This window comes from Oryzias latipes, chromosome 4, assembly GCF_053564925.1.
Source record: "Oryzias latipes strain Hd-rR chromosome 4, Olatipes_Hd-rR_3.1".
In the NCBI taxonomy this organism is placed as follows: Eukaryota; Metazoa; Chordata; class Actinopteri; order Beloniformes; family Adrianichthyidae; genus Oryzias; species Oryzias latipes.
The window spans coordinates 12,243,847-12,260,343 of record NC_136240.1 but is presented as its reverse complement, the minus strand read 5'-3'; the positions used below and the strand labels follow the sequence as shown (position 1 = coordinate 12,260,343).

The window sequence follows — 16,497 nt, the reverse complement described above, 5'->3', positions numbered from 1 at the left end:
CAGTTCACGCAGGAGTTTGACATTGTTAGAACAACTGTTCCTTGGTTATGATGCCATTATTACTTTTTTCATGTCTCAGTTAACCTCAGCCATTCAGGGAAACGCTGCCACTTGTAGATATCAAAGAAGAAGTGCAAAAGTATGGGTGGTACCTGTGAAGGTATTTTTTCGTTTTTGCCAAAGGACACTGCATGAAACAGAGGCGGTGAACTTTAAGAACATTTGTAATGGCAGTGTGTACTCATATCTACAAACAATCCTGTTGGGACAGTTGAACAAATATACAGATCAGGTCATGCAGACCTGCAAACATGTCTCTTCCAAATCGCCTAAATTTGCATTTTCACTTCAGTTTGTGAGTCCGAAATATGGGGCGTGACAAAAGAATCATTTAAAATCTGTTGATTATTAAAAGATGGGGCAGATATTTGAGTTTTGAGTCTTAAATGTATTATTGACTCCAGGATGAAGACAATTCTTATTGAGCTAAGTGTTAAAAAAACTATTTTTTGAAAACACTTCTCTGTTAATTATGTTAGTATTGATTTGCATTTCTAACTACTATTTTAATAGCAAAAACTTCTTGGTTCTGTAAACTATTATAGAAAAATCATACTAATACAGTACTGTGTTCACCCTCAAACTCACATAAAAAAAGGCAGAAAATTGAATTTAGACAAAAGAAAGCAACTCAGAGGATGTAATATATCTGTCATCAAATATTGTTAGAAGAATCTAATCTGATTTGTGTGACATTTTGCTTTCATAAATGAACATGTAGGATTTCGGGTGATTTCATCACCCCAGCTGTTCTTTGCCTTACCTAATATTGCTGTGAGATATTCATTAATGAGCTCAGATTTTTTCTTTTGCTGCAAAAACGGGTATTTGAGAAACACAATTCTGATTTCTCCTCAATTTGATCAAGAAGTTGTAAATAATCTGCCTGTTCTGTTCAGCTAATATCATGTCAAGTGCTGCAGTAAATAAGGAAACAGAGAGACAGATTTCTCTGCATTTCTTTAATCAAGAGTTGTGGTAAACGCAGTAAAAGAAAACTACGAATCGACAAACAGTTATAAACACTTTACATGTTCATGGTTAAAGGTTCATGTTAGTGTATGAACATCATTTCAAACCACTACATTCTAACCATATACAGATCATTGTAATACAGGCAATAGCAAAGATTACTTTTTCATTTCTGGTTGTAAAGTTTATTTTAAGTTCCTGATGTTTAGCTCAGTGGAGAGATGTGAGTTGAAGTCTGTGATAATGAATCAGACATCTTGCTTCCATCTGGGCTTTGTTGACTTTCTGAAAAACAAAAAAAAACATATTTAATAAAGGCATCTAAATTTTCATACATTCTTAGGCTTATGCCCTATCATCTGATTTTTTCCAGAATCCTTTCAAACCAGTTCAAAGCCATCCTGAGCGAGAATTTGGCTGAATTAACAAAGGCCCATGCTTAATTAAACATATTAGGATTACTTACACAACGTCATGCTCATCCAAAGCTGTCTATTGTGGTGTTGTCATGTTGTGCTGGAAACCAACTGAAAGTGGCACAGCCTTGCGGTACACAGTGTACTTTTGAGAGAAGAGAAAGAAAAACACGTAAACCATTTGTTGCACAACTAATTGCATGTTTAACAGCAAAACAGGTCTCCTCTGATACCTCTGGGAATTGAATATTCACATCAATGCTGTCTTCTGAGACAGCAGTAATGGACGCAGACACCTCCTGGTTGGCATTTCTTTCATTTTCCTGGTAGAATCCGAGAAGTAAACCCATTCCAGGAATGTAGCGTTCCACTCTGGAAAAATATGGCAGCACTACCTTAAGTAAATCAGTTCCTTTGGAAGTCAGGATATGTTACAGATTTCCACAGAGATGTACCTTTTGCCCATCTCTTCCATGTACTCTGGGATGCGGACGAATTGTACTTTAGACATTAATGTTGGTTTGGAACTGTTCATATGTAAAGCACCAGCTGTCATGGACATTTCATAGGACTGGCACTCAGCTCCCCATCGAAGATGTGTCTGTGACAAACAAAACAAAACAAACTTTACAGCCAAACCACCGAATCTTTGGCTTTGCCTTAAATATTAATTGTTAAAACTAGTAATTATATGACTGTGCAACAAAAAGCCCATTAAAAAGCCTACAAAAATCAGATCACTGGGAATGATCTAATAGAATTTGATAACACAATGACCAAAAAATCCTGTTCTGTGTTTTAGTCTTTGGCATTCATAAACTACATGGATAATCTCTTATTCCTCACATTAAATACAGCAAAATCTTTCTGTTTTTGGTGTCGAATCAGACCTTTTGACATAGAAATCCATAAGAAACATCTGTATTTTGCCGCAGTGGTCTTTGGAAGAACTGCAACATATGGTTTTTCCATGATCGAATAAAAAACTTAAAAACAAAGGGTAGGCCTTAGCTTTAGTATATTATCTAATCGTGATCAGATGTACATTCGTAATGACATGTCTTACAAGCGTCCTGTTACTTTCTAAACTTCCAAGGGTCTCATTTTGTCAAACAGTTGTAATATTAGCAATGCTAATTTGGGGACTAATTTGTCAGTGCTCTGGTCCTCTGTTTATACTTTGCAGAAAATAGTGGTTGCCTTGAATGCAAAACACTGGGTCTAACGTCTTGCACAACTCCAACTTCCTTCATTTTATTGTAAAAATGTGTAAAAAACCTACTATTAATTGGGTAAACAAAGATATATGCTGGTAAAAAAATCCGCTTTAGGGAGAAATCTGCACGTTAATTTATTATCTGACAATTGTGCAACTGCCAGTATATGATAAAGGACAGTAAGTAAGTTTAGCTCGTTCTCATGGTCACCTTTGAAATATCTGATAAGTCAAGAAATCAGATTATCATCAGATATTTGGTTTGCATGAAAACAAGATCTGTGATTCTTCATATTTAACTATTTTAGGTATTACTAGAAACTGAAAGTGTGGAAAAGACCCAACTCTACTCTTTTTGGGAAGAGGAAGTCTATACAGGCAGGAAGAGATGTGAAAAACAAGAAATAAGATTCTCTGATACATTTTTTTTACCCCTTGTGCTCTTAGATGACCCCACCCTTCCATTGACGTGTTCTCCCTACCATGACAAAGGTGGATAAAGGTGGAAAGATTTCATGTAATCCATGGACACCAGTGAAGATCACAAATCATTGAAGAAAAAAGGTTCAGAGCACTGTCTAGTGGGTCTAGATGACCCAACTCCCAATGTTAAAGTGCACAGGATAGCACGAGGGTAACAGGAATTCCAAACTGTCCGTGGCATTGATGTAAAGTTAGGAACTGTCCTATCTGAGCTGTAGTGCCATGCAAACCTTTTATAATCAAGTTTACAGTCAGCGATCCAGTGGAAAGGTGTAAAGACAATGGCTTCGAAAGATATTTTGGACAAAGTTCAAACTGTGACAAATCATCTGTCTCAGATGAGGAGGTTTGATTTTGGAAGACTTTTGGGTAGTTAGGACATTTGGACACTTTTTGATTCCATGCAGTGCCATCTTTTCTTACTGAGTCAACCTCAATCCATAAAGGCGTGGCTGAATTTAAGACAGTCAAACACAAATGGGATGAACAGAAATGTGGATTGTGAGTAAGACCTTTGGTTTCCACACTCAACGTCTAAATAAGACTTTACTGAGTAACTTTACACATTCTGATCATACTGGTTTCAGAAGGTCCAGATATATTTTTTTAAAAGTAACTGTCATTCCTGCACATTTCACATGTACCTTTGCCTCAGGACGAGCATCCACACTAGTGTCAACGCACATCTTCCAGTTGGTGTTTGCTCCAACTTGGGACACAATTAGCTGGGTACTGTGTGCATTTGCCTCGGGTGTATAGTACACTGCAGCATCATAACCCTCATGCTTCTGGTTCCCAGCCATTGCCAAGGCTTTGAAATTAAACAGAGCTTCAGGTGTTGAGCTCCGTCCCTGAGGAATGAGACAGAAAACAACCCATTGCATCAAGTTATGAGAAGAATGCTGATGTTTTCATCATTTTTGAGGCTACCATGTCACATGATTAGATGTGCAGCAGTACAACTGTAGACAGTTTTGGTTGATTAAAGGAAAAGCTTGGATTTTTAATGTGCTCCCTCATCTGCTTAAGACTATAATTCAAGCTGATGGGAGTAAGATTCTCTTTCAACTGATGAAGAATCTGAATCACTTGCTGTGGTGCTTATTAATAGCAGAAATTAGGTAGAGGTAACTTGATTGCACATTGGACAATATTAACAATAAATGAGTCTGAAATACCTTAGAAAGCTGTGCCAAACTCTGGAGCAGTTGTGCATTTATTGGGTGTTTGAAGGTGCCAGCATTTACCTCAAAGTAGATTTTTTCAACAGTTTTGGTCGTGTTAACTGACAAAAGTGAAAGAGCAGTGGTAAGTAAAAGTTAACAATACCAAATTCAAATTGATTTGTAGATTTTCTCAACTCAGATATATTTCTCCCTGTATGACATTTTAAGCATTTATCAAAGGTTCTCCAAAGAAAAATCTATTAATTAATTTCTCTTCTGTGACCGACTTGGAGAAAATAGAACAAACTGTTGTAAGATGGAATTCAGCTCAATATCCTTGGAATGACATAGGATTTATATTAAAGCACTTCCTTTGTGTTTTCTTAAAATGAATTCTCTGTCATGTATGTGTTTGTTACTGCAAACCTGGCACAATTTTGAGTTCCATGTGGCTGTATCCTAAGAAATAGTACAATGGGAACTCCTCATGATAATACTGCCTCCTCAGATCGTATTCCATGCACATGCCAACACCATAGATGTCGCTCTCAGCACACATGTTGTAGGATGGATGCCAATAGTTAGGGTTCCAAAATGGCTGAGAACAGAAACGTAAAATGTTAATTTAAAAATGAAAAATAAACTTTTTTTTGTTGTTGTTGCGAGTAATGGAAAAATCCCTGTGTGATTGGTTCTTCCTGTACCTTTTGAGACTCAGCATTTGATTCAGTAGGATTTGGCATGATCGGTGTCCTCTTATGCATATCTGGTTCTGCAATGTTTCTTGAGATGGCATACACATCAGCTCTGTTCATCCAAAAGGACAAAGCCAGTTAATATGACTTTGTATGTAAACATGGCAGTTAAGGAGAAAGTTGTCAGCAGTGAGAGTAAAGGAGCAATTTGTTGCTCAACAATCTGCAAAGGCTTGGAGATCACTACTAAGCAATCTGGAGTCAATCGTGCAGAAATGAGTCACACAGTGGTTAAACAGTGGGATACATTAAGGATTGGCTATGCCATTCAGAAAGTGCATTTTCACTTCAGTCCAAAAATGCATTCAATGCTATCGTTTAAATATTTTTGAATGTCTCAAATACCTCATTGAAATAAGTGGAATCTCTTTTGTACAAGGAGGGAACTCCAATTCAAATTTCTTTTCTGGAATGTTGACTTTGGTTGTGAACTTCCATGGTAGACCGATGGGAACTTTGTTGTGGAATTCAGATCCACTTTGGAACAGCTCTGTGTTGACTCCGTAGAAAACCCAAAAGTCCTTTGTGACACTAAAAAATTGAAACACAACACAATAAGGAATCATTTTTGTTGGAGTTTCCAGCATATTTTTTTAAGCACTGAGTCTCTTAAATAGATTCTTTAATAATTACTGTTTTTTTTAATGTATTTATTTATTTTTGTTGATGTTTAAGTGCAGTTTGAGCAAAGTATATTACCCTGCTGACTCTTTGACTGTGCATTTGAACTCCTCACAACTATTTAATTATCAAAAAATTTACAATTTAGAAGTATTAAAACTCCAGAAAACATTTTTGTTGAAAAGTAAATAAGATCATTTTAAAGCAATGGCAGGAGTATCAATGGAACCAAGGCCTGCTTCCACTTTTTAGCAGATAAGATCAGAAATAAGTGGTCAAATAAAGTTAAAGAGAATATAAAGACAAATTAAAACTACAGGATCATATTTGGTAGCTTCAAAATACAGCTACTGTGAATCGTCATGGTAAACAATGAATTACCCAGCAAAACCGTCTGTCTCCAGTTCAATTTCAGAATTCAAAAGCTGGTGCAGATGTTGCGTTGGTGGTGGCTTCGCAACAGCTTTAGCTACAACAACAAAGGACCCAAAGAAACAATCAGTACCATTAGTCAACATATATCTTTGTTGGGAAGGGGACAATATTTAAACTCCTCACCGTTGACAGTCATCACAGTGATAGAATTATAGTATTTGCTAATCTCCACGGGAAGACCAAGAGTGGATGGCAGAAAGTAACTAGCTTCTATGATCAAGAAAGCTCGCGAGTAGTGCCACGATGCTCCACTTTTTAAAGACTCGATGGCAGCCCACAGGGGACTTCCTTTCCATGCAGACGGATTCAGAGCCTGCAAGTAAAAAACAGCATGATAGGTAATTTTTTTTTGCCAATGCCGCTTCATTTGAGATATGGTAAAGTTTTGTTTTTTTCCCTCACCGTGATAATACTCCTTAATAAATCTTTACTGACGTCAGCATAGAACCACTCTTGTCCAGAAGCACGAGAATAGGCTGTAAAGAGGGGCTCGTTGTTTGGCAAGTCCTCCCAGCTGTCAAGCTGAAAAATCACACAAAAGCTTTTGAGGGCTGCTGCGATTTCCCTTTACAGATCTATGTAATCTGATTACTCAAAAAACAGTCAATGGTAACATTTTTGCTTTCCAAAAGTTTGACTCACCACTCTGAGGATAGCCTCAAAGTCGCTGAAACTATAATCCCCTTTAAATCCTGGGATGCCAGCACCAAACAGCTCTTTAAGTCCCTCTAGACGCATACCCAGCTTTAGGATGGCAAAGAAAAAAGATTTACTTCTCTGTCGTTCTCAGAACAGTCCAGTTCAAATCTTGTTCGTAAAAGATCATACATACATCCAGGAGCTTCACAATTCTACCAATTACATGTAGCTTCCCACTCATCATGACCTCAGAGGGGAACATGTATGCTGCATTTCTTATCATGTACATTTCAGTGGCTGTACCAATAAGGAAGTCATCTGTTTTGCGGAAAAAGTACAGATTTTTACAAGTCTTTGTATGTTTTTTTACATTTTTTTTAAAGGAATACTTTCTCAAAGCTGGATTGAAACTTACCATCAAACCAGTCCATGTGCTTTGCTTTGCTGTAATAGTAGCTGAGACGGCCAAACTTAGGAGCCAGAATTTTCACGGCTACATTCGCGGCAGTGGAGCTGTGAGAAAAAACATCAATTAGGTACTTTCCTATATCACATCTATCTGGAATAACATGGATAACACAAGTGTCACTGGACGATATACTGGTACATGCTCTCAGTCCGTCACAAACAACAAGTGATTATGGATTCTTGCCACATAACATAGAAAAACAAGTTTTGATGCAATGTTCACACCCATGTCTCTTTACATTTTCTGAAACTCACAGGAAGTGGTTGTCTGGAGTAGTGGATCTGGCAAAACCTTCCAGGTATGAGTATGCAAAGCTGGCAACATGAAGGTCTTCCTCATCCAGGAGATGTTCGGTTACTGTTGACACTGCCGCCATCGATGGCTTGGCATCAAAGAGGATAACCAAAGCCAGCATGCGAATCTCACTAGGAAGGTCCTTTTGCAGGATAAGACTCATGGTGATGTCTTGTACCTGAAGACAGAAGCAATAACGAGGACAGAGAAGCAGAAATCTGAGATTACGCATTTGTATCTCAAACATTTAGATCATTCTAAACACAAGAAAGTGAGAAGAGAGAAACATATTTACATCATTTCGCAAAACATGACAAACTTGAAACATTTTATGCTTAAAAAAAGAAGCTAGGAAGCCATTTCACAGGATTGTATTGGTTTCTGCAGTAAATGCCCTTTTTATTCTAATCCTTTCAAAAACATGAAGCTTTGTGTTTAACTATGAGTCTAATTTCATCAAAAACAAACGCCTGCATGTTATTTCACACTCTTACACTGTGAGGGTCCCTGGCAGCTATGAGTCTCATAGCCTGCACGGCTGCACTTTGAACTGCAGGGGGCAGATCCTTCGGGGTGGCGGCCACTCCAGGGAGGAAACGCATGATGGTTTTAATGCTGCCAGGATGACCTGCGTTCCCCAGAGCCTTCAGAACCAGGATCATGTCTTCCTTGTCGTTGTCCCTCAGAGCCTCTGTGGCCATGTCCAGCAGAGGCTGATGTGAATGGAAAAGAGTTATTACATTGGATTCCAGTAAAAAAAATTACTCTTAAGTATAAGCACTGAAGAATGTTTCTGTTTAGGTGTTATTTGTGAAACAACTGTCTTGCTATACCTGAACTGTAGAAACTGGACAAGGTGTGTGATATGCACAGTGCTTGTACACCACAGAGCCATAGGAAAGCACCACAGTGTGCCACAAGTTTATGTCAGATTTGCTGTATGGTATTCTCAGAAACTCCTGCAGAAATAAGAGTTGAAAAGGTCAGAGATGTCAAAATCCTCAAAAGGAGTTGCTTTCTAAAAGTATCTCCATATGTATGGATTTAGTAACAAGTATCTCCATATCTTCCCGACTAACTCACTTTTGAGATTTCAACCAGCTCCAGAGTTGCCTCAAGATGTTCAACAGCCATCAGATATGTTTGCCAAGCCTCAGTTGGAGTCAAATCTCTTGCCTGGAACCTACTTTTCAGGAAGTTGAAAGTTCTGGCATCACCAATTTCTACAGTCACATCCAAAAACCAGCGCCTGACAAAGAAAAAGTGAGAGTTTGGAATTCATCCATTCATTTTCCAAACCTGCTGCAGAATGCTGAAGGCTATCTCTGCTACTGTAAGCAAAGCAAAGCAAAAACAGATGACAAGAAATAAGATAACAATTACATGGGATAAACAGAACTTTTTAAAAATAAAAAATAAAAAATTCTTACCCCATAGGCAGATTTTCTCTCTGCCAATGGGGTAAGAGAAATGGTCTAACCAAGAAATCCTATTTTAAGAAAAAGATTTAATTAGTAAGAAATGTTTTCTCAAGCTAAAATGATTTTGCTATTAAAAATAGAATCTCGATAAGACTGTTTTTCTTGCAAGACAGAAAACAAGACATTTAAAAAGAAATGTTTTTTACTGTTTAAGACTTTCTGCAGTGTGGATGGTTTGCCAGTTGGAACAATGTTAAACATTAACAATAACCTTTAAAAGCCATAAAGTATAAAGAAATAAGATAACAATCACATGGGATAATGAAAATGAAATACTTTGTTTTCTTATTCAAATGACAAATGCCTTTTTTTGTTGATTGATCGTGAATGACGCAGCATAGCATAAAATCAAATAGTGTATTTCCAAGATGTATTCTATTTTCCTTTGGGAACTGTTCAAACTGAATGCATAACTAGAATTTTCTATAAAAAGTAGATCGAAAAAGAATGAATGTTAAATTCTTGAGTAAAAACAGCCTTTTGAAGTGAAATTAACAAAAAAAGGTTTCAGAGAGAAATTAGAGCTCCAGGTTTTTGAGGTAAGATTGGCTTTCTGGCAGTTTGATTGTGTCTGAACTTTGGGGAACTATTTCACCCAAAAAGCTAGAATGAAAGAACTAGCCACAGACTAAAACAAAACAACACATGTGAATATCTTGCATGTATTCTGGCACTTTATTCAGCCCTTTCAATACTTCATAAAGTATTGTGAGGGCTTTCACAAAATGTTAAGGCGCAGATATCTTCAATATCTAGGTCATGGGAGATTAAATATTCTGGAACAGATCAAAGCTGCTGCTGGTGCAGAATGGTCAGCAAAATATCTAACACCTTCAGAGTTAGGGGAGCAGGGAAGTGGAACCTAGGATCCATTTATTATTAGAAATGCACAGATTTTAGAGCATTAATTAAAAATGATATCTAATTATTCTTTGAAATTGTTGGAAAAAAGATCTAAATGGAAAGAAGTGAATACATGTGCAAAATCTGCTTAAACGTGTCCTTAATTTCTGTAACTAGCTAAAATATTTCTTTTATCTTGCTGTGTTTCTTTTTAAATGTTTTTTTTCTCTCCCTTAGACTCACCTCTGCTCTGGATTTCCCTCAAATTCTTTCCACAGAACAGTCAATCCCTCAAATGGCACAACTTTCATAAGCTGATACAACTTCATGCAATCTTCGGTTGATGCACTGTCGACCTGGTAACTGTTTGCTGCAGCCAGTCTCTTGATGAGTTTAGTAATCTGGAATGAGAGGTTGCACAAGACAAATCGAACACAAAAACACAATAAAAAGGTTCATCAAATCCTTCAGTCTCTATTGCTACCTTTGGAATGGGGTCCTCGAGGTTCTGCATGAGAATTGGGAAATTGTAGTTTATGTTTGCAAACTTGAAAATGATATCGCCTTTGCTTTCCATTGGTCCAAACGTGGGGGTTGATGCAGTGTCGGACACACCAAGCAGAACCAACTCTTTCCTGCAGGAGAAAACATGTTTGATGCTTCTGGTCACTGCTGCAGACCGGGGAAGGCACGTTTGCTGCTGTGCTCTTACGTCGCTTGCATCTTAAAAGCCCCCCCCTTGACATTAAATGGTGTGAAGTGCTGTCGTTCCCGACCCTCTGCTTTGGTGAGGAGACCTCCCTCAGTCGTCGGTTTGATGGTATAAACATTTCTCACAGTTGAATAAACCGACTCCCCTCTCTTGGTAGCAAAAAGAAAAAAACAGGAGGAGGGTCAAAACAACTCTGCATAACGTTGATTTTCTAAATTTGTTGCATGTGACAAAAGCACAACCTGTTTGGAAAGTTTGTCCACCACAGCAGTCGCCATCCCTTTGTACTTTTCTGCCTTCTCCCTGCACTTTGTAACATCCACAACCTGACTGATGGTGACGTTCTTTGCTTCCATGTTCTCTTCAATGGTGTAATAGCTCTGACACTTGCCATGGATTCCAACCTACAAACAAAGCAAAAGGTCATTATTATATTTGATACGCCAATATGAAACTATTCCAGATAGGACTAACCTCCTCAAGGTCATAAACCCTTTGTGTGGTCTTTACAGTTACTTGGAAGAAATCAAGGATCCCTCTCACAATATTAACAATAGTGGTGGAGACCTCAGGAGAGGCCCTGATGTCGCCAACATGGCCGTTTGCATATTCAAACATGAAGGGCTTCACGAGCTGAGCAGCAATGCGGCTGGTGAGTTCCGGTGAGGCGTCGTAACCATTTTTACCCGGGAAGCCATTGTATTCAGCAAAAGCCAAATCAGACACCTTTAGATCAGAGACAGAGAAACGAAGGAGGCGTTTGCAGGGATTGTACCAGACACGTATTTACACTTAAATGTCAAATATATGGAATGTCAATGTATATGCAGGGACAGCATTGGACCATTGCCTGCGCTGTTTTTATCATTTCTTTCTTGCACATTTAAGCTAATAACTTCGCCCTCAAACAAAGACACCCCCCCCCCACCCACACAAACATTTTTCTATCTTTTACAAAGTACATTATAAAAACAGGTTTTAAAAACAATGGAGATTGATATACATTTGTTTAGTCAAAAGAATGTAAGTAATTCTAAAAATGTGCAAATTTTATAGTGATGCAAAAACCTTTCTATGTTATCAGTAATGTTGTTTAGCAGAAACTGCACAGAAGTGTCTATAAAATATTAATTTTAGGTTTCTTTTGTCTATTTGCAACATTTTTGTACAAAACTGAATCTGAATACCTAATAGTTTTTAAAAATTTAATAATTTCCTAGTAAACATGGCTAAGGGCGTTTTAGGAATAAATAAAAAAAATAACAGAAGCGTTGATGCATGTTTTTTGTAACTCACCTGAAGGACATAGGTTTGCTCTGATGCACCAGTAATCTTGACCTTGCAGGTTATTTTTACACCAGATTCTGCAAGGTTTTGCTTTCCGAGTCCAAAATTCACCATTCCTTCATACCTGTATTCGTAGGATTTCTTTGGATTCAGGCTGACATCTGAAAAAAAATGTTTAAACAGCTTCTTCTTCTCCTCTGTAAAGCCTTGTTTCAGCTTAATTTTTTTTACCTTTGCAAATTAAAAATTACTCACCATATCGAAGACTTTGGCATGCTGAAATTGAAAGTCAAACGTAACACATTAAGTCAGAACCTTTTGAAAAATCAATGATTAAATCATTTTCTGCTGTGACTGAAGCAACAGTTTCCACAAACTCTCATGTAATTGTCCACTTTCTAACTATGTCTTCTCCCTGAAAAAGCTATATTAGGTTTGTTTTTTTACAACCAAGTTTTCAATCAACATTTCTAAACAAATGAACCATCTATGCTGCTTAGAAATTTCGGAGTTCGGTTGAACAGGGGGAGATGAAAAACAAGAAGCAACTGATTCAAACTTACTGGCCAGAGCCACAAAGCAGCACAGCAGGAGACCCCTCATGTTTAAACAGGAGTTCAGACTCTTTCTAAATTTGCCCGTTTATAGGTTTTCACTTGTCATGTAGCCTTGAAAGCTGGTTGGACTTCAAATACGAAAAGATGTCAAAGTCAATATGTGCTGTCTGAAGTAAAGGTATGCTGACATGTGACATTGTCAGGCTGACCCAATCAACAAGGGAAAAGGTCACAACTGTCGCAGAATACTTCTCATTTTTTATTTTAATTTGTTTCTTGCATAAACAAGTGTTGAACTTAAAGGTACAAATATTAATTTGTTGTTTAGGCTTCAAAAGTTTGTTCTAATTTACCGGTAGTAATTTAAACAAGATAAATAAAAAGCCCAAATTCTACCATTGAACTTTTTAAATTAAGCAAGAAAAGCTTCGATTACTTTGGTGTTTCATGTATTCTAACAAAACAAAGAAGAAAGAGATTTTTGACTTATGAATTACATTAATTTTTCTAAACCTATGGGTACTACCTTTAATTAGTAAAACACAGAGAAGCCAAGAAGTGTGTTTATAAGTGAATGAGATATGATACTAACTACATTACATGCTAATTTGAAAAAGATGCTTACAAATACACATGGTTTATTCTCATTTTCACTTGAAAATTGTATTTTTCGATGTTTGTTTTGCTTTTTATCTGACTACTTTTTTTTTTTATATATTTCATTGTCAATTTTTGTTTTTTCTTTTTCTTAGTACTTCTGAGACACACAAATGAAAAGTCAAATTACAATACAAGTATAGTTTAATACATACATACATATATATATATATATATATATATATATATATATATATATATATATATATATATATATATATATATATATATATATAATTAAATATAGTTAAAAATAACATAATTTAACCAATTGTACAATCTCTGACGCTATCAATTTTAAAGAAGACCTAATGAATAGTGAAAATTTGTGCAAATACTTGATATTTTACTTTTTAGTCAGGGGATTACCAAGTTGCTGTCTTTCAACTAGAAATTCCTGTAAAAGTTTTTCTTTTGAAATTGAAACTAATCCTAAAATGGGGTCTGTGTAACCAAATCTACCTAATGTAAATCCAAACATTATGTTAGATTTGATTTAATAGGTATTTTAGACTGAAATATTTTACGTTTGAGATGAACTAAACCTTCAAACCTGTGTTTCACTGGGCACCATAGCAATGCTGAACCATCAGGATGACCCCACCTCAGACCAAATAAACAATTTATATCTCGCAGTGATGATATCTAATTCTGTGGTGAACTGTTGTTGATCGTGTGAATCAAAACTATGGAGGAAAACATGATTGTATGAGAGGAAAGACGAGCTTTGGGAATGAACACAAACAGACCCTGCAGTTTCATTTCTCTGGTACGTACATACAGAAACAAATCTACCAGCAGATTACAGGGTGCACAGCCTATTGGGGCCATTCATTCTTCGGTTGTGTCACTTTGGAAATTGCCTCCTGTCAAAAATGATTCACTTTGACAACAGTGATACACGACCAAACCATCCCCAACGAGAAATACTTTTTAGTTTGGATGATCGTATCATTCTGAGAGCTTAGAAAAAGCCTATGACAATCAGAAATGTAGTCAAATTGCATGCAACAAATTTGGTGCAGAGAACTTTTTCTGTAGTCAGGCAAAACACATAAAAAAATAATAATCCAGTGCTATTTTTTATATATTTGCTTAACGTCTTACAACACTGATCGATCTTCAAATATGGTGAAGTTGTTATGTTGGGATGATTTAATTCATTTATGTTCTAAACCCATTTTGTCTCTTTCGGGGCCACGGGGTCCCCAGAGCCTATCCTGGCCACTCGTAGGTGAAGGCAGGGGACATCCTGGACAAGTCGCCAGTATGTCGCAGGGTCACACATCCATGCACACTCACATTCACACCTAGGGACAATTTAGAGTAACCAATCAACCTATGAAGCATGTTTTTGGATGGTCGGAGGACGCTGGAGTTCCCGGAGTAAACCCAGGCATTCCCAGGGAAAACATGCAAACTCTGGGACGACAAAAACCTTTAGCATCTTTTGAATATACCTCATGTGACTGAGCACAAATTTATAACATATTGATTAAAAATTGTCTGCAATGGATGGAGCACTAAGATCCTCACTTAGATAGTAACAAAGGAAATCCAAAAATGTGTAAAACCAAGATTCTGCATCTAAAGGTAAAAATGTACAGTATAATCTTCAAAAGTGCTTGTCAAAGTGAAGTACTGATCAAACATAAGTTACTGATAGTATTATTACAGTTTATGTATCCTTTAATGGCTTATATTCTGATTAAGAGCACAAAACAACAAGTGTTATTTAATTTAAAAAAATTCTTTACACATTTTATTATTTTGAACATTTGTACTAAACTGTATTTGTCATAACCATGACAACGTTTGGACATCTGTTTCTGTTTCAGTGCAAGTAAAATTTGTTTTTTTGTTTTTCTTCTTCCTCTTGAATGTTTTTCTGTTAACTTCCAGGTCAATGCCTTTGTTATTTTCAATCAAGGCAAAGCTTGGTGGTAGGGTGACACTAACTGAAAGTCAAACTTTTTAGAGAGCATTTATTATTTCAGGCAGCCCTGTATGTTTTGGAAAGTGAGATGTCATTCCTTTTGTGTGTGTTTTGCCCTTTGAGGCCACAGTACTGAGCCTTTGGTCTGAAGGGGATTTTTCTATTTCATTTATTTCTTTATTTTGAAGGAAGCTGTCCTCTGGCATCCCAGAAGTTCCCATCTGGATTCAGCCCTGAAAGAGTGAAATCCTCATTCTTCTAAAGTCTGCTTGAACCTTCGAGAAATCCAGAAACATAAGTAATATTAGGATTATGACATCAAGCAGCAATCATTGAACATTTCTATTCTGGCCAATTTTCACGCATTATGTTCATACTTTCTAACAGCTGAGTTGTTTTTACAATCAGAGTTTGGGAATGTTCTCTCTGTGTTTATTCTTTTCTTTCTTCAGGTTTAGTCAGAGGTGAGCTTTCATCTCTCTTCATCCATTTCTCATTGAAAAAGTCAGTAAGAAAAGACACTTCTTGAAAGCAAATGCATGTATTTCTCCCCCCTCAGATTTGGTTTCAGCAATAACCAGCAGAGGGCAGAAGCAGCATGTGTTTCGGTCAGGCACAGATCAGCTATTGTTCTCAAGAAAATATAGGCCGACTCCCAAAAAGCAAAAACATATATATTTTTTGTGAGGCAATAGAAACAGAGATAGAATTGTAGACATTGTTTAATTTGACACAAGGGAAGTGTAAATACAGGGGACTGTCCAGCTACATGGTGACTGCATGTTGTGGTGACAGTTCCGGTAAGATTCTTGGCTAATGTTCCCATCCAGAGTATAACGTAATGCAAAACGTCACACTAAAAATCAACTCTCTTGATGGCATTGTGGTTGAGTGTTTGTCCTGACGACATGGTTTGATTCCCTGCCCAGTCATACAAAGACTTCCTGCTCAGCATTAGATTATCCTGTTTTTTTGTTTTTGGTGACGGTGGTAAATCATCAAACTGTTTCTGAGCAAACCTATCACTGCTGTTTGATTACCATGACGATGTTCATGATAAACGGTAAATGGGATGTACTTACATGATGCTTTCCCACATTCGTTAGGGCTCAAAGCGTTTTACAGTCTCAGTCTGATTCCCTCATGCGCACACACACATTTACACACTGTTATTTATGTTATACAAGTCCTTTTGCTTCTTGGTGTTTTCTAAATTTTGTCGGATGCCTAGTGTATATATAAAAAACAGGAAAAATATTACAAATTAATGTAATTATTATTTTTATATTTGTATTGATTCAGTACTATATTAGGCTGCACAGTGGGGCAATGGTTGGTGCTCTTGGCTCACAGTGAGAAGGCGCTGGTTCAAAGCCCAGTTGGGTCCTTTCTGTGTTGGAGTTTGCATGTCCTCCTCGTGCAAGCACAGGTTTTTTTGGAGATACCCAGCTCACAAATTTCAAAAACATGCAACACTGTTTTCGTTGTTCACCTTTCG

General features: G+C 37.0%; 1 protein-coding gene across 2 annotated transcripts; it reads right to left on the bottom strand.

Moving 5' to 3' along the window:
* Positions 1-1,007: 1,007 nt before the first annotated feature.
* On the bottom strand, positions 1,008-12,552 carry vtg3 (vitellogenin 3, phosvitinless). Of its 2 annotated transcripts, none has more exons than XM_004067740.4 (27): positions 12,413-12,552; positions 12,105-12,125; positions 11,859-12,010; positions 11,037-11,288; positions 10,805-10,966; positions 10,563-10,711; positions 10,335-10,485; positions 10,094-10,251; positions 8,610-8,775; positions 8,360-8,485; positions 8,021-8,239; positions 7,487-7,704; positions 7,179-7,276; positions 6,957-7,081; positions 6,767-6,868; positions 6,527-6,646; positions 6,248-6,437; positions 6,071-6,158; positions 5,414-5,599; positions 5,018-5,120; positions 4,740-4,911; positions 4,326-4,432; positions 3,792-3,998; positions 1,904-2,049; positions 1,682-1,820; positions 1,499-1,593; positions 1,008-1,317 (listed from the first exon to the last, which is right to left on the bottom strand). In XM_004067740.4, exons 1-26 carry the CDS (start codon positions 12,450-12,452, stop codon positions 1,525-1,527), a joined length of 3,666 nt encoding a protein of 1,221 aa, XP_004067788.1. In that variant the 5' UTR covers positions 12,453-12,552; the 3' UTR covers positions 1,008-1,317; positions 1,499-1,524. The 2 variants fall into 2 exon arrangements, with proteins under 2 accessions (XP_004067788.1, XP_020557968.1); XM_020702309.2 differs by having other exon boundaries at positions 1,008-1,313.
* Between the last annotated feature and the right edge of the window lie 3,945 nt (positions 12,553-16,497).

Excerpts from the sequence above, each read along its gene's own strand:
- vtg3 (XM_004067740.4), bottom strand. The coding sequence starts at position 12,452 with ATGAGGGGTCTCCTGCTGTGCTGCTTTGTGGCTCTGGCCA. Across the intron at positions 7,082-7,178 it reads GCACATGGACTGGTTTGATG|ATGACTTCCTTATTGGTACA; the intron begins GTAAGTTTCAAT and ends TCCGCAAAACAG. Across the intron at positions 5,600-6,070 it reads GAGACAGACGGTTTTGCTGG|TGTCACAAAGGACTTTTGGG; the intron begins GTAATTCATTGT and ends TCAATTTTTTAG.